This window comes from Engystomops pustulosus, chromosome 11 (genome assembly GCF_040894005.1).
Source record: "Engystomops pustulosus chromosome 11, aEngPut4.maternal, whole genome shotgun sequence".
Lineage (NCBI taxonomy): Eukaryota > Metazoa > Chordata > Amphibia > Anura > Leptodactylidae > Engystomops > Engystomops pustulosus.
In genome coordinates this window covers 36,174,404-36,196,703 of record NC_092421.1, presented here as the reverse complement: position 1 = coordinate 36,196,703, position 22,300 = coordinate 36,174,404, and the positions used below count along the sequence as shown (strand labels likewise).

Genomic DNA, 22,300 nt, shown 5'->3' with positions numbered 1-22,300 from the left:
CTTGTAAAGTGGTAATATTACTTCCCTATCCCGAGAGTCCATACCACTTTTGATACATAACTAAATTATGCTGGCTTTAGAAGCAGCTGACTGACAATGCATGCGGTTATTTTATAATACGCCCAGGTGCTTCTGAACTAGAGACTCTCCCAAATCTATTCCCCCAAGGAAATATGTTGCATGCAGATTTTTACCCCCCCCCCCCCCAAGAACAAATGTTGTATGTGGATTATTATCCCCATTGAACCTTATTTGCCAATAGGATGTCCAAACACTCCAACTGTGTCCAAGCAACCTATGAACATCCAAAGACAGTATACAGCTTGGTTTCATCTGCAAAAAAAGACACAGAGCTAAGAATTTCAACCTCTAGATCATTAATAATAGAGGGCCCAGTACAGAACCCGGGGGTGTACCATGTATAACTGCTGCTTATGAGTAGGAATCATTGACTTCAGAAAGTTTTCAATCCAATTGCAAATGTTTCCTGCCAACATTTGGAACTGGGAAGAATGTGAAGAATGTCAGATTACAATGGAAGCTTCCCTACGGAACTCCCCAAACAGGAAGAATTGTGGGGCCTGGAGCAGCAGCTTCAATGATAACTGTATCTACTCATCATCCATAGGCTGCAGAGAACTACAGGAGTGCATATGAGAGTCACCAATGGCTTCCCTGGTGGCGATCATGATTAAAGCCGATCTAATTCTGATTGTAATCCAGACCTGATGAAGCATCGCAAAACGAGTTGTCTGATTAAGTTTTAATTGTTTTTTAACTATGAAACAAAATAAGAGCACTAAGGTACAGACAGTGTGTCATTTGATGATCTACAAGACTAGGCATCTGGTTAGTAAAGACAATTTTCCTCTAGGAAGTTTGGCCTAACTGGAACTTGCCTTTGGGAACTTTGTGGATTGACCCGACACCACAAGCACTTGTCACTGTCATCATACATGTCTACAACAGGGTTGTGCCAAGAGCTATGTACTGTATTTCATTTTACTAGAGGTAGTAGCACAAGGGAGCACTTCTCTTATTTTGTATTCTGGAGTGCCACCTATGGCACCCGGGCCTTAAAGGAAATTTACCAAAAAACAAACAGAAAAAAAACCCTACAAATACTCACCTCCACACTTCTTCATCTTGATACCTGCGCTGTCCGTCGCTACTCTTGACACCCCGGGATCACCTAGAAATAAAGTTATTATTAGCAGCACAGAGCGCAGGGACAAGATGTCTGGCGCTCCCGGCTGCTAATTATACACCTTCGCCACCTCGCTCTCCCACACTCCCAGTATCAAGACTAGCGACGGACAACGCCGGGATCAAGATGAAGAGCATTGGGGTGAGTATTTATAGCTTAATTTTGTTTTCTGACTGTTTTTTTTCCCAGCAACCCTGGCATATAGAAATAGTGTGGAAAATAAAGACTTATTAGATTTTTTTTGGCTTTGATCAGATCTTACTATATACTAAGAGAGCCCTAATAACTTTCCGGATTGGACATCTAGGCAAAGAATCAACACTGCTTATCACATGTAAACATTAAAAAATCTTGCCTGACTCCCATAATCGAAATAGATATAAACACACATGACCCTTATTCATTCATTCACTGGTTGAAGTAGTCTGACCAGGTGGGATAAGGGTCAGGTAGTCCTGCCCTGGAGACAGCAGGGATTTCCATATATCAGACAAAAAGAGAACCAAATTTCCAGTGGCAGAAAAATCACAACAATACAGAATATAAAAGCGCAGGGTCAATGTACAATTCCATAGGTTTTACATCAGTCTGAGAGAGCGATCAGATCATGACGGCTTTAGTTGTGTACAGAATATCAGAGTCTGAAGGCTTCTGCTGCCCACACAGCGCCAGCTAATACAACAGCAATCAAAAGCGGGATTGTTTGTCTCCAAGGCTGCCACGCTGGTTGCATCATAGGGGAATAACTTAAAGAAGCAGCGCTTATTAGCCTCGCGCAATTCTTAGCATGTCAACAGAGACAAGCAAATTGTAAAGTGCCAGACAGTACGTCCGCTGGCCACGGTTCTCCTCTCAGGAGGGAGGGCTGTTACTGAAGCAATGAAGCAGCAAAGGATTTAATAGAAGAGGACGCAAAAAAGAAAAAAAAAAATCAAGACGGCTTTGTGAAGGTGGAAAATTATTAGTTTATAAAATGTAATTCATAGTACATAATAAGGGGAATTTTTTTTTGTACCTTTTTGGTAGAGTAATAGGAAGTAAGGCCCAGTTCATATCTCCTTTATTGCATCAGTTTATTGCAGAAGCTATTTTTGGGCAGAAACAAGTTTGCTTTGGTATGAAAAAATATGCATCTCACCTGTGTGTACAACCAGACCTGATTTTGGCTCCAAAAATGGAGCTGTGAAGTGACTCTAAGGCCGAGTTCACACCACAGGTTGTGGTGTCCATTACTTACAGCTGCAGCAAGTATTTCTGCAAGTATTTCCTGTTGTAAATAACGGAAGTGTACAGTGACAGCCAGGAAACTTGCTTACAAGTGAGTCCATCTACTATATTATTGGTGCACATGGTGGAATATGGTGGCAATGGACAGCAGCTGTCTACCTTACTAAACATTTACACTTGTAGGTCTCCAGCGTAGTGACATAGTGACATTACAGCTTGTACAATGCAGTTAAAGGAATGGGAACAAATGTTAGCTACTCATAACTCATGATGAGACAACAAAGGCCATAATATCCCTCTGAAGAAAATCATCTGGGAGAGAATATCTCCAACACATCATCCCATACCAAGCACCATAGAGCAGACCATAGAGTCAGTATACAGTGTACTTCTCCCAGCTCTATCAATATATGCCATCTGATGTTCTCATCCCATTCTGGTTCAGTTTGCAATAAGCTGACTGGTGGATGTCCTAGGTATCAACCACCAATGGACAGATAATGAGGATCTGCTCATCAGCAACAAGAACCTAGAAAGTCTCTTTAAAGTATATTTCAAAAAGAAACAAAAGAGGATGAACGTAGCAAGATACGATAAAGGTGGACATCATCAACTCTGAGAAACTGTCAATATAGAAGGAAAGCTGCCGACAAGGATGCTGAGGATGGAGAGTGTGGGTCTTTAGAGACCTACAATGAAGAGATGTTATTACAGCTCCTCAGCCAGTTTATATAGATATCATCTTCTTCAAATGTTGACCCAGAATTGAAGAAATCTTCCAGTCATCCCAAGTAAGGACCAGGAGTTCTTTTATCCTTATAAGATAGTACATCTTAAAAACCAATTCACAGGATAAGGACATAGAGTCGATCTCCAGGAATCACAGTCCAAGCCACTGTCAAGTGTTCTTACATGGTACCAGGAATTATAGAGAGAAGTCCCATAGGACGCTGGGCCCAACTAATTGCTTGATATGGAAACATAGACACATGAAAAATTCATCAATAGTATGTGAGAGAGAATGTAGAGATCATGATGATGTCCTACATCTAGAATGAAAGGTCCTCAAGAGCAGGTCACAGGCCCCGGTTACATATAGACAAAACAAATGGCCTTGTAGGTGAAGTGGCCTACATCATGAAATGCAATTCTGGTTTTCATAAAAACCTTTGTTTTTTCTGAAACTTGCATTTTGGTCCACCATTGGTACTCAGAACCTCCCAGTTGGTTCCCTATTTCCCATGTGAAATTGGCTAGTGAAATGATTTCGGGCACTTTACTATGTGACCAGGGAGAACACACGTATCCAGGCCCCTTTCAGAAGATTTAACTGGTAAACTGAGTGAAAATGGTTAATTTTTAAGACAAAAACCTTAAGGGAATCAAGTCCTAGGAAATAATACTGTTCTTGCTAAGAAAGATTCTGGTTTCCAAGATAGATTAACCCAAGCGCCTTCCTCTGGTAATATCTTCCTCTTGTGTCACCAGACCCAAAGCTGCTGCATTTATTGTGTTTTTCTGTTTGTGACAGATAAATGACAGGCACTTTAACTTAAAAAGCCAAGAGGTCAACCCTGCCTGAAAGGAACCATCTTCCCTCAGTCCCTTGAGGAAATACAATATCCCTTGAATCCACAATGTATGGTAGAGCACAAGAGCGGGGCCAGGGAGAGCATGGGAAGAATACATTATATCCTACATGAATATAGGAAGATATGCAAAAAGGAGATCAGATTTTACTTGCATATAAGGCTTACAAAAACCTCTGCTGCGTCATCTAGGATCGGGATACGATAATGAGAGAGGAGTCGAGTTCTGTGATATATAGCTTTATATATATGATTTGGAGATTTTCAGAGTCCTGCTTACCTCATCCACACAGAGTCATTGACAGCTCTGGATATATCCACTCATAGTGTATATAGACAGTATAGTCAGGACTCTCACAGTCTCATAAACTAACTTCACATCACAATTTGGCAGCTTCCGACATACCCTTCCATAATACATAGTTTTCCCCTATAACACAGCTCCCCCCCCCCCTAACATACCCTGCTCTAAGGAGAAAGCAGACAGTGAAGTTGGGAAATAAGTCATTTTCTCTAAGTTTTATATAAATTATCTTAAAATTACTGGTACAACTTTTTATACCAAGTTTGTTGGAATTGCAGTATCCGCTTGTACAAGTTTGAAGAAATCCTTAAAGGGTTTGGCCACTCTACCTCATGTTTTGTAATGTGTATGTAAGTGTGGGGGACAGGATATCGGCTAAATTAACAATCTAGATTTATTAAACGTTCTGCTCCGCTTTCTTGATATGTAAAGTGAGACCTCCAGTCTTTTACCTCATCAGACAGACATTCCTGTCCATAACATGGCCGCAGGTGGAGGGTCATGTGATCTCTCAATGAGCAATTCACCTCCCAGGACCTTATGATGGTATTCAGAAATAAAAGATTAAGGTCCTGGCAGGGCGATTGCTCATGGACAGTTAGAGATCCCATTACCCTCCATCTGCAGCCATTTTATGGAAGGAATGTCTGGCTGATGAGGTAAAAGACAGGAGGCTTCACTTTACATATCAAGAACGCAGAGCAGAACTATTATAATATATTATATTGAAAAATTATTTATTATCCTGCTCCCCACACACGTTACAAAAAACATGAGGTAAAGTGGCCAAGCCCTTTTTAGATGTAAAATATATTGATGACTTCTCCTCAGGATGGAGTATTAATATTAGAATGTCGGTGATGTAAAACCTGGCTTCCACATCAAATTCCTATAGTTTTGAGACTAAAGTAAAGATCTATCATGTTTCCATGGTAACAGACAACCCCAAAAAAACTAAACACACTTATATTTTGTAGACCATAAAATACACCCTGATCTCTGCACCCTATGCATTGTGCGCCTCCCTTTTAACCCCTTACCCCTTAACAGTTTTCCTTTCTGCAATGTGTTTTTAATGGATGGCTCTGAATGTACATTAAAAGGACAATGCCTTCAGACATTAGGGACATCCCTCTGAGCCTTGCTTTTCTCCTTAGGTTACTCTATAGTAAATAGCTTACCAAAGTTGGAATTAAAGCTATACATTTTATGAAAAGGAGAAAAGGGGAGTCTAAAAGGATTTTTCAACACAATGGCTTCTATTCTGATTCATGTAACAAACACAAGAAATTAGGACAGTAAAGATACTACTCTGACCATCACCATTCCCAACCTTTTTTGCAAAGAGCGTGAATAAAAGGGTTCACTATAAAAGGGTTTTATATAATAAAAATATTTGTAAAAATAACCATTCAATTTATTTTACATTTGCATGTTGCTGTCAAAGCAGGAACAGCAGAAAGCTTCAAGAAGGCTATAGATGCATTTTTACATCTAAATAACATTGATGGTTATCATATATAGAATTGTTTTCCTTAAATCCCTCAACCAATCCCTTCACTTCCTTGGTTGAACTTTATGGACATGTGTCTGTTTTCAACTGTATAAACCAGTGATGGCTAACCTGTGGCACTGGTGCCAGAGGTGGCACTCGGAGCCCTTTCTGTGGGCACTCAGGCCATCACCAGAGATGACTCCAGGTATCTTCCTGCAGTCCCAGACAGCCCAGGACTTGCTGTGCACAGAGCTATTTTAAAGTGACAGCTCTACCTGGGACTATTTTCTGCTTTATTGGTGTCCTCAGGTGCTGGTATTAAATTTCTGTGTTGGCACTTTGCGATAAAAAAAGCGGGTCTTTGTTGTAGTTTGGGCACTCTGCCTCTAAAAGGTTTGCCATCACTGGTATAAACTATGCAACCATGTTTACTTTAATTTGTTAATATTATCTCAATATAAACTGGATATAAAGCATGATATTGATAGACTGCAAGCTGACTTGGACATACTAAGGGGGAAGGGGGCGATTTGGGGGTTATCATGACTTTGAAGAATGATTTTGTGCCCCAAAATCTGCATGTCTCAAATTGGCCTTCCTTGGTGCAAAAACGGTGCTATCGTGAGATGTGCAAGTTTTTTGCATACAAAAATTGAATAATTACATTTGACTTTTTGGCCGCCAAAAATGTATCCAAAGTGGTCTGGACTCTCGGGATAAGGATGTAATATTACCACTATACAAGGCATTGGTTCGGCATCACCTGGAATATGCTGTCCAGTTCTCGGCACCGGTCCATAAAAAGGATGCCCTGGAGCTGGAGAGAGCTCAATGTAGAGCCACAAAACTGATAAGGGGTATGGGATGTCTCAGTTATGACGAAATAAAAAAAAAATATATATATATTTATTTAGTCTTTATTTAGAAGACTATGAAGGGACATGATTAATTTATATTAATATATGAATGATCCATACAAAAATTATAAAAGTCGTTCCAGGTTAAATCACATCAAAAGACAAGGGGGCACCGTCTCTGCCTGGAGAAAACAAGGTTTGATCACAAGAGGCGATGGGGCTTCTTTACTGTAAGATGTGTCTACAGTAAATCTGTGAAATAGCTGAGCTCAGATGCTGGTCACCACAGAGAGAGCAGAGAGCTTCAAGAAGGGTCTAGACGTATTTTTACATCAAAATAAGATTGAACTGTTCTTTTCTTTTCTGTATCTTTTCTCATCTGTAATAACCATGTAATTTCACTCCAACAAGGCCTGGTTACCACAGATCCTGCCATCTACAGGTACATTACATCCCACTTCCCCTTGGAGAACATGATGATGGACACCTTGTGATGGCCATGACAATATTATACCATGTACTTGCACATAACGTTACAGACAAAAACCCACTTGTTGCAGCAGACGTTTCAGCTTCAGGAGTTGTGTCTTCACTGTTGTGCAGTCCTGGACCATGTGGCAGAGGGTCATTTCATCAAGCATCACTGTACTCTCTCGTAAGCCCATCATCTGTGAGGATCTGGGAGACTGGGGGAAATAGTTGGGGCTCCCATAGCTTTCTCTATGATCAGTGGGAGACTCTAGGTAGGAGGAAACACTGAAATACAAAAATGATTATGGATTATTCCCTGCACAATTGTCATAAATTCCTAACACTTCATATTCATACCATTATGAATCCAAATCACATGGAGAGAGAGAGACTGCAAAAACCTCAAAAATGACAGATACCACAGGTGATCTGCATGACTCCATGGGAAGATTTACCAGCAAAAATTCATTATGGCACTAGCAGATATTGTGCCCAAGATTGTGTGGCTGTGGTCGTCAGTCACTTCCAGCCTCTGCATGCAAACAGTGACTGGCAGTGATGGGCAGCGTTGTGGTTGAAAGAAGCACTGGAGGAGGTGAGTATAAGGGTTTACACACTGGGGCTTATTTACTAAGGGTCACGGATCACACTTTCGATTGCTTACAACCTGCTTATCTTTAAAGATAATTGGGAAAAACAGACAAAATGGTCAAAAACTGATTTAAACTTAAAATACATGCATTTTTAAACGGACTGAAAACGCCATCACCCTAAGGGTGCGGTCACACATGGTGTTTAAAGCATGCGTTTTAAAACACATTGCAACAGCTGAAGAGAGATTTGAACATTTCCTTTTATAAAACGTAACCATTAACGTTTTGTTAATGCATAGTTTGTTAACACACACGTTAACACATGCGCTAACATTTGTGTTTTGTAAATGCAAATGTTAACAGCTGTTTAATTAGGCAAATCTCTCTTCAGCTGGTGCACTGCGTATCAAAACGCCACATTTGACTGCACCCTAATAAAATTATGCAAATGAGCTCCTCGTTTCTGTAGCTACAAAGGCTGTTAAACTCATCCTCCTCCCTGCTCCATCGGCACTGGGAGGGAGAAAGTGCTCAACAAGGAAGCTACAACAAGGAGGGGCTCATGTACTGTCCCCCTGAGCACTTCTTACTCATGACCATAATTTTAATTGTTGATTCAAGAAGGAAGGAGGCCATGAATAACTAATATAAGAAGATTGTCACAGTCACAGTGCCTACATCTATGAGTAAGTGTCCCCGGTATATCATGCTTTGATATATACGGCTGCCATTTGGATGTTGTATACATTGCCACAGAAAAACAACAGCAATGGCTTTGCTGTATCTACCCATCTATTTATATCTAGTGGGTGAGATTCTAATATATATATAATTTTATTTATTTTTTATTTATTTTTTTTTTAAAGGAAATATGTATAGATGATCCACAAAATAAGGCATAAAGTAGTAAAATACAGTTGATAACAAGGGCAGGTACGACTGGCGATGCCTACAGAATGATGATGCTCTATTGTGCCATATTAGGGTCACCCACTTATCCGTGGCCAACAGATAGAGGTGAAGAGAGACAGTTAGATGGTTAAGTGGAGCATTTCTTTCACAGTCAATAGGAGAAGAGCGGTTCTACAGTATAAAGGTTATTTAAGCGCCCGGCACCGAGTCCTAGATCAATGGTTGCCTTTGTAGCATGAATCATTTTCAACACCAAGGTTTTTCATTTTGTCTACAGGAAAAATTGATGAATATTTCCTCTCATCTTCAAGGTTAAACTTCCCAGATCAGAATCAATCGAAAAAAATATTCACAAATAAAAAAAACTATAGCAAAAGGTTAATAGAGAAGAGAAAATAATACTGCTGTGTATAACAATAAAAGGTAATAAATCACAGGTGGCGTGTGACACTGGGCACCAGTATAGCGGATTCTTCATCCCATGCTGCTCTCACATTAAATAAGCGCAATATATATATATTTTTTAAATGAGACTTTAAAAGGAAATAGTATACCAGCAAAATCCATCATGATAAAACCCATTGATCCAGGCACTGTGACTGTGGTAATCTTCATATATTTGTTATCCATGGCCTCCTTCCTTCTAAAATCAACTTTTAGAATTATCCTAATGAGTCTGAGGGGCTATCCTAGCCCCTCTGTGATTTGGCTCTGCAGACTGTTACACTGTCTCACCCTCTCCCTGCATGAAGTGCTCACCGCCCAAGTACTGGAGAATCAGGGGGAGGGTAAGACAGTGTAACAGTCTGTGAATCTGTGGCACGGAGGGGTTTTGGTAACATCGCTCAGCATAATTATAAAACTTGATATCAGAAGGCATTCTTGATTTTGATGGCAGATTTCCTCCAAGGACAAAAGCTGTGGATAGATGTGGCCAGCTCCTCATCTATACAGACACATCCAGAGAAGACTGGTAATGTATTGGGTAGTATTCCTAGTTAGATTCTGTCTTTAGGGTGGAAATTGTCTTGATCTAGTTAAAGATACTAAAATAATGAATGGATTTATAAACAAATTCACCAATAAATCCCAATAGAAGCAGCTGCCTTATACACTGCTCCGTGACTGCTGGAGCCGGATTTAGCACATGGAATCACTTTCTAAAATGGAAAAAGTGAACTGGCAACGTAGGACCATATTTATGGGATATACGGTAATCAAGAAGCCAGACTAACCGAGAGACAAATGTCAAAAGGAAGAGAGTCAACTAATTTATTACAGATTAAGATATAAAGCCAGAATCCTATTTTTCAATGTGAATGAGTGAATGAGAATTAAAGGATGAAATCCCAGGGTCTCTAAAAGGGCGATGTAAAATACACCTAAAATTTAAAAAATGCCTGTGTCAGCATTCTGCCACTACTTTATAAAACTTTATTTCACATTATCTGGCTCCCTGCCAGCAGCGTGTGGGGAGCCCTGGGAAGAAGGGGTGGGCAACTGCAGCCTGTGTCTCAGTCACTTCTCCTCCACACCCATCCAGCTCCTTCCGACACTTCCCTTTTCCTGTCTTGTACAGTGACCAGAAAGGTGAGGTAAAGGAATTGCCTCAGTAGAGGGGACTGAGACACAGATTGCCGCTGCCCTCCCACCGGCACTCACCACACGCTCCTGGCAGGGAGGCAGGTAATGTGAAATAAAGTTTTATCAAGTACTGAAATGATTCAGAATGCTGAAAAAGGACGTTTTATAATTAGCATAGCATAGACTATTGGAACCTGTCAACAGCTAAAAATGACATCCCTGGGGACAAGTCCGCGTAAAGGGGACTACATCCCTGCATAGCCCAAGGAGAAGAGCATTAATGATAAATTAGCATAACATATGGGGAAGCGCAAGTCCAGGTTGTGGAAGTAACTGTCAGCTTGATGCAATGGTCCCCTGCAGAGGCTGTGAAATGCTCACCTCATGTCACACATAACATACATCTACAAAGTCACCTAAATCACCAGCGTTCAGCGCACTAAACCATCTGAACCCTCAGAGGCTAGAGGGCTAGTGTCACTTTAGATGCCTGTATCATGGGCTCTACAGCAGGTAGACCAATAGCCCTAATATGACACCAGAATTATGGTACTAAAGGTACAATAGAGCCCAAGATATAAGCATCTAAAGTGACACCACCCCCACCAAGCAGGCAAAAAAATTGGAGAGGTGGCGTCATTCCACGTGCCCATATATTGGGCTTATAGTCAGAAGAACCATGGTTCTGGCGTCAAATTAGAGATGTGAAACTGTATCAAGATTGTGTTTCAGTGTGCTACAGAAACTGAGATACGGGGAGTTAAAGAAATTGTATGTAATGAGCCTCACTCATCTCTGGCTCATTTTCATGTGACTTTAGAAGGGATTTTTATAGGTAAAAGAGGAGAAATGTTTACATTGGAGGACGAGGTATTTCATACCCTACTTAAAGGGGCTGCTACTTTAGTGGGGTAAAAGCTGGAGACAAGAGTCCCTTTAATATTCACGTATTGTGACAAAATATACACAACTATCAGCATATTATTTTACAGCTGTGACATCATCACATTATTAATGCCTATGTTATGACATCACACTTGTGGTTGTCTTGTACTATGATGTCATTTCGGTTCCTGGGCGTAAACCATGACATTACTACATTTTTTTCAATACAGTGGAACTGCATATACTAAGCTTTGCTTTTGTGACATCACGGTTTTGTCCAGGTTTTCTGACACAGTACAGAGATATACAGCGACCATGCGCACTGTGTGACATCACATTTATCACTTTTAGATCTCATGGATACTTTTATTCTTTCCTCTACTTTTGATGTGTAGACAAGGACGTGATTGTTTATATTGGGATGAAGCAATGTGTAGGATCAATAAGGTAAGCATTTGGTGGTTGGACAACCCTTTTAACTCTTGGAGGACACTAGCATCCTACCTGCCATTGTGATAGTGGTCCGGATTGCTCAAGTGGTACTGTTCTTGCCCATTTAGGCGGGGAGGTGTCCTTTTCCAAAACGCTTTCTGCTGCTGCCGCAAACTCCGCTCGGTTCTCTCGAAGTGGCTCATATTTTCAACTTTCCCTAAAATGGATAAAATTAGGATAATGACAGGGCTATAATATATATTCCACTGGATACTTTCACAATCACTAATAAATATGTATGTGGGTGGAGGGGTTAGAAGAATTTTGGTTGCTTTTATTATTTTATGTACGCTACTTTGTTTAAGCTCCTATTGTGTGCCGGGCACTTGTGGTCTGCAATGTGTAATCATATGAATGAGGACACGGCACAGCATGAAATATCTCCACTGTAGAGCTACCCAAAGTACAAATTATACTTCCACAGCCACATCCGTATAACAGAAAATAAATGTAGAAATGAAGGACTATTATAAATGTTTTATAATACAAGTCCAGAGCCCAGGAGGGGGAGGGGACCGGCAGCCGAAGCCCATGAGGGGGTGGAAAGGACAGCCAGAGCATGGGGAAAGGGGGGGGGGGGAGGGGGTCCACCAGCCAGGGCCTAGGAGGGGACCGCCAGCAAGAGCCCAGGATGGGGAGGGGACCAACGGCCAGAGCCCAGGAGGAGGGGGAGACCAACGGCCAGAGCCCAGGAGGAGGGGGAGACCAACGGCCAGAGCCCAGGAGGAGGGGGAGACCAACGGCCAGAGCCCAGGAGGAGGGGGAGACCAACGGCCAGAGCCCAGGAGGAGGGGGAGACCAACGGCCAGAGCCCAGGAGGAGGGGGAGACCAACGGCCAGAGCCCAGGAGGAGGGGGAGACCAACGGCCGGAGCCCAGGAGGAGGGGGAGACCAACGGCCGGAGCCCAGGAGGAGGGGGAGACCAACGGCCAGAGCCCAGGAGGAGGGGGAGACCAACGGCCAGAGCCCAGGAGGAGGGGGAGGCCAACGGCCAGAGCCCAGGAGGAGGGGGAGGCCAACGGCCAGAGCCCAGGAGGAGGGGGAGGCCAACGGCCAGAGCCCAGGAGGAGGGGGAGGCCAACGGCCAGAGCCCAGGAGGAGGGGGAGACCAACGGCCAGAGCCCAGGAGGAGGACAGCAACAGTCAGAACCCAGGAGCGGTAGACTTACGGCCAGAGCCCAGGAGGGGAAACCACAAGATGAAGCACAGGACGGGGAGAGCGTCAGATGGAGCACAGGACGGGGAGAGCGTCAGATGGAGCACAGGACGGGGAGAGCGTCGGATGGAGCACAGGACGGGGAGAGCGTCGGATGGAGCACAGGACGGGGAGAGCGTCGGATGGAGCACAGGACGGGGAGAGCGTCAGATGGAGCACAGGACGGGGAGAGCGTCAGATGGAGCACAGGACGGGGAGAGCGTCAGATGGAGCACAGGACGGGGAGAGCGTCAGATGGAGCACAGGACGGGGAGAGCGTCAGATGGAGCACAGGACGGGGAGAGCGTCAGATGGAGCACAGGACGGGGAGAGCGTCAGATGGAGCACAGGACGGGGAGAGCGTCAGATGGAGCACAGGGCGGGGAGAGCGTCAGATGGAGCACAGGACGGGGAGAGCGTCAGATGGAGCACAGGACGGGGAGAGCGTCAGATGGAGCACAGGACGGGGAGAGCGTCAGATGGAGCACAGGACGGAGAGAGCGTCAGATGGAGAACAGGACGGGGAGAGCGTCAGATGGAGCACAGGACGGGGAGAGCGTCAGATGGAGCACAGGACGGGGAGAGCGTCAGATGGAGCACAGGACGGGGAGAGCGTCAGATGGAGCACAGGACGGGGAGAGCGTCAGATGGAGCACAGGACGGGGAGAGCGTCAGATGGAGCACAGGACGGGGAGAGCGTCAGATGGAGCACAGGACGGGGAGAGCGTCAGATGGAGCACAGGACGGGGAGAGCGTCAGATGGAGCACAGGACGGGGGAAAGCGTCAGATGGAGCACAGGACGGGGAGAGCGTCAGATGGAGCACAGGACGGGGAGAGCGTCAGATGGATTTCAGTGAAAGAGGCACAGCTGTTGTAATTGATATGACAATGTGCTGACTATAATTTACAGATATGCAGGACTTCAGGTGAGTTTTCCACTAGATCAACACCACAGGATGCAAAAACAACTGGGGTCCTAACAACTTTAGCTCTGCTACATCTTTCTACAGCTTCAGAAGTCTCTGCCGAACCTCTAATTCAGCAATAACCCAGTAAATCTAATTTAATCTGCAAATCAGCATCAACAAGTGCTTCAGCAATCTGCAAAGTAACCATCTCTTCCCAGCGAGAACGCCTCAGCAGATGTTTCCCAGTCACACGCTTAGGAATATGTTATAGTGCCAGCTGTGTGCCAGTCTGCTGAATATACCACAGTACTAATACTTCTCATACTGTATGGGAATGTCCAAGTAAAGGGAAAAACGGGGAAAACAGCAGAAATGTCTGAGTGCAGTAAAAGGACGAAAGTTAGCAAGTCTATGCGGAGCTTTCCCACCCATAGGCCTGGAGCTACTTACCCAAACACAAGCGCCACACAAGGGAAACATTGTGTCACTCTCCAGCCGACTCTTACACTACTGCATACAAGACTTTTAAACAAACAGGCCTTCCTCCCTACTGAATTCCCACCCTTCGTGTGGCTGGGAATACGGCCCAGTTTTGTCCTGTGACTTGGAAAAAAAAACCCAGCCCTGACTAACCACTTGCATAGTTAGCAGACTAGACGGAGGCTTTAAATAGCTTCCTCTCTGACAGCCACTGCGCGCTTCGAGCAGCAAGGCCTCCGCAGCACAATATTTACTTCTACCCGCCGAATTCCTGGATAAAACATTAACCTGCACTGCATAGAAATTAATGCAGCTAACACAGAGCACAAGCATACAACAGGTTAAAGAAGCCAAGCCGACTGTTCATGTAAAGTCATGTCCCGGATCCTTAGTACAAGCCCAAAACATGCATTAATAAGCTTCCGAGGCTTAACAAGACGTGTCGAGATAAATATGGGACGCACTCATGTGATCACGATGGCGTCTTCAATCTCATAGACTATGGGCAAACTAATTATTACCATATGGTACCAGAATGCAAGCGCAGAAATCTATCAAATTATGACTAATAATAAAGTCCATCTCTGGTACCGGGCCACTGGATAGATTACAGTAAAGATTTGCACTGCTTGTGATGTAGATATAGATGGAGCTTTTATAGATCCTATAGAGTCCAATCACACACCAACAACTATACGCTCTAATACACAAGTCCCAACGAATGACCCCACTTCTGTGAAGTTCTTAAATTGAACCTAAATTGTTCCCATACAGACCTATTAAGTAAATTACACCCTTCCTTCAGCTAAAAAATAGTTTCACTCAAATCCCCATAAAATCAACATTGTAATATTACTTGGCATACAGCCAGGTCTTGGAGGGAATCAGAGGTGACGTGTCCTGCTCAGCTGAGTCCAGCGGCTCCTCCTGATGCCCCATCCCCACTATTCAGCAAGGCTATGTGACCAGGGTGATGTCATCAATGGTCCTTTACCTACTTACATCTGCAAAATCTACCCCATGTATGAATCTGATCACATGATATCCCAGCATGTCTATAAAAAGGCATGGGAAGGAATAGAAGTCCTTGGAGGCATGGGGAGGAATAGAAGTCCATGGAGGCATGGGAAGGAATAGAAGTCCATGGAGGCATGGGAAGGAATAGAAGTCCATGGAGGCATGGGAAGGAATAGAAGTCCATGGAGGCATGGGAAGGAATAGAAGTCCATGGAGGCATGGGAAGGAATAGAAGTCCATGGAGGCATGGGAAGGAATAGAAGTCCATGGAGGCATGGGGAGGAATAGAAGTCCATGGAGGCATGGGGAGGAATAGAAGTACATGGAGGCATGGGGAGGAATAGAAGTCCATGGAGGCATGGGGAGGAATAGAAGTCCATGGAGGCATGGAGAGGAATAGAAGTCCATGGAGGCATGGAGAGGAATAGAAGTCCATGGAGGCATGGAGAGGAATAGAAGTCCATGGAGGCATGGAGAGGAATAGAAGTCCATGTAGGCATGGAGAGGAATAGAAGTCCATGTAGGCATGGGGAGGAATAGAAGTCCATGTAGGCATGGGGAGGAATACAAGTCCATGGAGGCATGGGGAGGAATACAAGTCCATGTAGGCATGGGGAGGAATAGAAGTCCATGTAGGCATGGGGAGGAATACAAGTCCATGTAGGCATGGGGAGGAATACAAGTCCATGGAGGCATGGGGAGGAGCACAAGTCCATGGAGGCATGGGAAGGAGTACAAGTCCACGGAGGCAGGGGGAGAAGTACAAGTCCATGGAGGCAGGGGGAGGAGTACAAGTCCATGGAGGCAGGGGGAGGAGTACAAGTCCATGGAGGCAGGGGGAGGAGTACAAGTCCATGGAGGCAGGGGGAGGAGTACAAGTCCATGGAGGCATGGGGAGGAGTACAAGTCCATGTAGGCATGGGATGGAGTACAAGTCCATGTAGGCATGGGATGGAGTACAAGTCCATGTAGGCATGGGGAGGAGTACAAGTCCATGGAGGCAGGGGGAGGAGTACAAGTCCATGGAGGCATGGGATGGAGTACAAGTCCATGGAGGCATGGGGTGGAGTACAAGTCCATGGAGGCATGGGGTGGAGTACAAGTCCATGGAGGCATGGGGTGGAGTACAAGTCCATGGAGGCATGGGATGGAGTACAAGTCCATGGAGGCATGGGATGGAGTACAAGTCCATGGAGGCATGGGATGGAGTACAAGTCCATGGAGGCATGGGATGGAGTACAAGTCCATGGAGGCATGGGATGGAGTACAAGTCCATGGAGGCATGGGATGGAGTACAAGTCCATGGAGGCATGGGATGGAGTACAAGTCCATGGAGGCATGGGATGGAGTACAAGTCCATGGAGGCATGGGATGGAGTACAAGTCCATGGAGGCATGGGATGGAGTACAAGTCCATGGAGGCATGGGATGGAGTACAAGTCCATGGAGGCATGGGATGGAGTACAAGTCCATGGAGGCATGGGATAGAGTACAAGTCCATGGAGGCATGGGATGGAGTACAAGTCCATGGAGGCATGGGATGGAGTACAAGTCCATGGAGGCATGGGATGGAGTACAAGTCCATGGAGGCATGGGATGGAGTACAAGTCCATGGAGGCATGGGATGGAGTACAAGTCCATGGAGGCATGGGATGGAGTAAAAGTCCATGGAGGCATGGGATGGAGTACAAGTCCATGGAGGCATGGGATGGAGTACAAGTCCATGGAGGCATGGGATGGAGTACAAGTCCATGGAGGCATGGGATGGAGTACAAGTCCATGGAGGCATGGGATGGAGTACAAGTCCATGGAGGCATGGGATGGAGTACAAGTCCATGGAGGCATGGGATGGAGTACAAGTCCATGGAGGCATGGGATGGAGTACAAGTCCATGGAGGCATGGGATGGAGTACAAGTCCATGGAGGCATGGGATGGAGTACAAGTCCATGGAGGCATGGGATGGAGTACAAGTCCATGGAGGCATGGGATGGAGTACAAGTCCATGGAGGCATGGGATGGAGTACAAGTCCATGGAGGCAGGGGGAGGAGTAAAAGTCCATGGAGGCAGGGGGAGGAGTAAAAGTCCATGGAGGCAGGGGGAGGAGTAAAAGTCCATGGAGGCAGGGGGAGGAGTAAAAGTCCATGGAGGCAGGGGGAGGAGTAAAAGTCCATGGAGGCAGGGGAAGGAGTACAAGTCCATGGAGGCAGGGGAAGGAGTACAAGTCCATGGAGGCAGGGGGAGGAGTACAAGTCCATGGAGGCAGGGGGAGGAGTACAAGTCCATGGAGGCAGGGGGAGGAGTACAAGTCCATGGAGGCATGGGATGGAGTACAAGTCCATGGAGGCATGGGATGGAGTACAAGTCCATGGAGGCAGGGGAAGGAGTACAAGTCCATGGAGGCAGGGGGAGGAGTACAAGTCCATGGAGGCATGGGATGGAGTACAAGTCCATGGAGGCAGGGGGAGAAGTACAAGTCCATGGAGGCAGGGGAAGGAGTACAAGTCCATGGAGGCAGGGGGAGAAGTACAAGTCCATGGAGGCAGGGGAAGGAGTACAAGTCCATGGAGGCAGGGGGAGGAGTACAAGTCCATGGAGGCATGGGATGGAGTACAAGTCCATGGAGGCAGGGGGAGGAGTACAAGTCCATGGAGGCAGGGGGAGGAGTAAAAGTCCATGGAGGCAGGGAGAGGAGTAAAAGTCCATGGAGGCAGGGGGAGGAGTAAAAGTCCATGGAGGCAGGGGGAGGAGTAAAAGTCCATGGAGGCAGGGGGAGGAGTAAAAGTCCATGGAGGCAGGGGGAGGAGTATTTGCAAGTATTTCAAAATGTTAGTGCGTAAAGGACCACCTGGTCACATGGCATGAAGTGCTGGATGGTGAGAGGGAGGCATGGGGAGGTGTAGAAGTGAGTGAGAACACCCCCTCAAGATCACAAAATTGATTTTATGGGGATGTAAGGGAAACAATTTTTAGCTAAAAAGAAGTGTGGCATTTAGTTAATAGGGCTGTAGGGGAACCTGTCACTTGCCATTTTTGTGAAACATGTGCTGACAGATTTCCTTTAAGTCTCATTAGAAGGGACTGAGGTTCTCTTAATAGAACATCCCTTGTAATGACACTTATACAAATCAGAGTGACAATGATCAGATACTTTACTTATAAAAAGTTATACTGAACTGAACATAAATAAGTTCTATAATAAGTGTCTGTAAAGTGAAATAACGCTAGATATTGTGATATTAAGGAATTGTATCCCTGGAGTATAATGAAGTATAACTAAGGCTAATATATGTACAGACTTAAGATTTTTGCGCCAGTTTTCACTTTTCCTTGTGCAGGGGGCGCCAGATTCATGAAGACAGTGCGCCAGAAATCCAGAATCTGGCACCCTCTGCACTACTCACGGGCAAACTGCACATAGTGGGGCACATTTACTAAGGGTCTGCGGACCACATTCTCATCGGGTTTCCCCACTTTTTCCGTTTTGCACTGCATTTAACTGGGGTTTTTGGCGCACGCGATCGGATTGTGCGGCGACTTTCATGTGACACAAATCGGGGGCGTGGCCAACCCAACTGATTCGGACTAAGCGCGGGATTTAACACACAAAATTGTGCCACAAGCACGTCACATGCACTCACATACACTAGATGGTGAACTCCGGTGGACCTCAGCGGGGAAGCGACACGTGCAGGAAATTGGACGCACAATCTTAGTGAATGGGGGTAGCTCTGAATCCTTGTCGGACTACGCACCTCGGGGATCACGACGGGATGGGTAAGTAAATGTGCCCCAGTATATTTTGCACTATATTGATAAATCTGGGCCTATACTTTTTTGTGGTCTGCTCATTACAATACTCTCTAGGTCGACTAATAAAAGGTATACAATTTATTCAGCGCCCAACCATTTATACAGGATCTGGGCTATAACTTGGATTTCATTGCCAAAATCAGATTTCTGCCTCGCAGTAATGCACGGCTTCTAAGACTTTTTACACTTTGACTGAACTTTTCATAACAAGAAATAGTAACTCCCACAATTCCCCATAAAAACAAAAAAACACAAACCCATGTCACAGGTAGTGTCTTCTGGCAAATCCACATCCAACATAAGATCATCATCTTCTAAATCGCAGGAATCAAGATTATTGAGTATATCCTGTATAGAAAAAAAAGAAATCAGAAGGTTGTACTGAGCAGATTATACATGGTGTCCTATCTGCAGGCAGCATGTTATAGAGCAAGAAGGACGGAGCAGATTGTACATAGTGTCCTATCTGCAGGCAGCATGTTATAGAGCAAGAAGGGCGGAGCAGATTGTACATAGTGTCCTATCTGCAGGCAGCATGTTATAGAGCAGGAGGAGCTAAGCAGATTGTACATAGTGTCCTATCTGCAGAAAACATGTTATAGTGCAGGAGAACCTGAGCAGATAAGACACTATGTACAATCTGCAGGCAGCATGTTATAAAGCAGGAGGAGTCGAGCAGATTGTACATAATGGGGCAGATTTACTTACCCAGTCTGTTCGCGATCTAGCAGCGCGTTCTCTGCGCTGGATTCGGGTCCGGCCGAGATTCATCAAGGTAGTTCCTCCGCCGTCCACCAGGTGGCGCTGCTGCGCTGAAAAGCATCTGAACGCACTGGAGTTCACCGGGCTGGACCAAGTGAAGGTAAGCGCGTCCCAAGCGTCACATTTCTTTTTTTAAATGCGCCGGTTTTTCCGAATCCGTCAGGTTTTCGCTCGGCCACGCCCCCCCCGATTTCCGTCGCGTGCATGCCGGCACCGATGCGACACAATCCGATCGCGTGCGCCAAAATCCCGGGGCAATACAGGGGAAATCGGCGCAAATCGGAAATATTCGGGTAACACGTCGGGAAAACGCGAATCGGGCCCTTAGTAAATGACCCCCAATGTCCTATCTGCAGGCAGCATGTTATAGAGCAGGAGGAGCTGAGAAGATTGTACATGGCGTCCTGTCCGTAGGCAGCATGTTATAGAGCAGGAGGAGCTGAGCAGATTGCAACAGTGTCCTAGCTGTAGGCAGCATGTTATAAAGCAAGAGGAGCAGATGTACATTCTGATCCTTTATTGTAGCATCTTCAGGTATCAGACTATAGACATTACATTCTGTGTCCCATACACATGTACTTTCATCCCACAGGTAATATCCTGAGCACGTTCATAACCTGGCCGCAGGTTATACCTATATGGTTTATATAACTGGATGCAATGTGTAAAGTGTAAATCCAGGCAGGGTAGAGCGGGTACTTTTACACATCACTTTTCTCGGAGATGGTGGAAATGAACGGGCAGATGTGGAAGTGCCGGGCAGACATCTGATTTGGAGCTAATGAAATAAATGTTTCTGGTTGGGCGTTTTGTGCACATTTATGTAACATGTTCGGCGGCTGGTCAGGATCCATTTGATGTGAATCACTCCAAAGTACACACAATGCTGCAAATCATTAAGAACCTAATTTAACTAGTCTGTACAGCGATGGCTTCTGACTCCGCACAATAGTCACTGTTATACACACTAGACGTCCTATAATAGAACAAGGCAGGCAATTGTCTCTCCACTTCCAAGAAAGAAATACAATTGAGAGGATGGAGGAATTGCAAGGTAAATTCTGTCCTGGGCTCTAGCTGTAATATGTACATCATGCTATTAAAGGGGTTGTCCACTATCAGCAAGTAATTGTCATTGTCTGTGTGGTGAAAAGTTATACCCTGCTCCAGTATAGTTTATGTATCAATTCCTGGCAGTTTTCTGCTTGTGGTCATTTTACCGGCAAAAAAACCTAAATATATTTTTGCCCTAAGCCACATCTTTAACTTTGCCTATCCCTCACATTATGCCCCCCTACCTCCTAATTATGTACCCACTTATTGTACCCCCTGATCAGTTCCACCTCTTATTTTACCCCCAGCAGCTCCCCCTGTCACCAGAATCTCCACGTCTTATTTTGCCCCCCCCCGTGCAGTTCCCTTGCTCATTATGCCCCTACTCCCAGTATCTCTGCCTCTTATTTTGCCCCTCCTCCCAGTATCCGCACCTCCTATTTTGCCCTCCCAAGCAGCTCCCCTCTTATTTTGCCCTCCCCAGCAGCTCTCCTCTTATTTTGCCCTCCCCAGCAGCTCTCCTCTTATTTTGCCCTCCCCAGCTGCTCTCCTCTTATTTTGCCCTCCCCAGCAGCTCCCCTCTTATTTTGCCCTCCCCAGCAGCTCCCCTCTTATTTTGCCCCCCCCCCAGCAGCTCCCCTCTTATTTTGCCCTCCCCAGCAGCTCCCCTCTTATTTTGCCCTCCCCAGCAGCTCCCCTCTTATTTTGCGCTCCCAAGCAGCTCCCCTCTTATTTTGCCCTCCCCAGCGGCTCCCCATCTTATTGTGCCCTCCCCAGCATTTCCCCCACCAATTGTGCGCCCACAGTAAAATAAGCACAGATACCATTCCCCCGCAGCAGCTCCTCTCTTCTCTGCTCCTGCTGTATGTAGCTCTAAAGCAGACTGACAGATGACATCATCACATTGCGCCTGTCAGCTCTGCTACACACAGCACAAGCAGAGGCACAGGGGTAGTACAGGGAGCTGTCGCCTCTCTGTATTATCACTGTAATCAGTGTGAATGATGAGATATAGAAAACCATGGAGAATTGATACAGAAAGTGAAATGGTTATAGCTTTTCATTACACAACCCCAAAAGTGGACAACCCCTTTAAATGATGTGACCTTGCCAGGACATTATATTTCGTGCATTTCTGATGCATATTTGAGCTGATTAGCGGCTAAACGTGGTCTTTGGCTGCCAGCTAATACATCAGCAGGCTTTCTACCCATGACTCCGTGCTGCATAAGAAGTGGCATAATGCAGCGCAGGGAACATTACATTACCTGGCATATGCCACCGGAAGCCATCACTTGTTTTGTTAATAGCTGGAAGAAAAAGAACTGCAAACTTGAGTTCTCCACTGACTCAGCGCAGGCGTATGTTCATCTAAAAACTTAATTAATGATTAGGAATCCATTTCTTTCTTCCTGCATGCTCTATTTAGCTGACACAAAGCCTGCGCGCTATTCACG

At 45.3% G+C, this 22,300-nt stretch overlaps 1 protein-coding gene across 4 annotated transcripts in view; it reads right to left on the bottom strand.

Annotated features, from left to right (window-relative positions):
- CCSER2 (coiled-coil serine rich protein 2) overlaps window positions 1–22,300 on the bottom strand; it is a 101,901-nt gene that overhangs the window by 35,037 nt on the left and 44,564 nt on the right. For all 4 annotated transcript variants that reach the window (XM_072129479.1, XM_072129480.1, XM_072129477.1 and 1 more), the window contains exons 4-6: window positions 19,286–19,376; window positions 11,629–11,773; window positions 7,231–7,435 (exon numbers count right to left, since the gene is read on the bottom strand). In XM_072129479.1, the coding sequence (XP_071985580.1) occupies window positions 7,231–7,435; window positions 11,629–11,773; window positions 19,286–19,376 (441 nt within the window). The remainder of the gene's footprint in view (window positions 1–7,230; window positions 7,436–11,628; window positions 11,774–19,285; window positions 19,377–22,300) is intronic.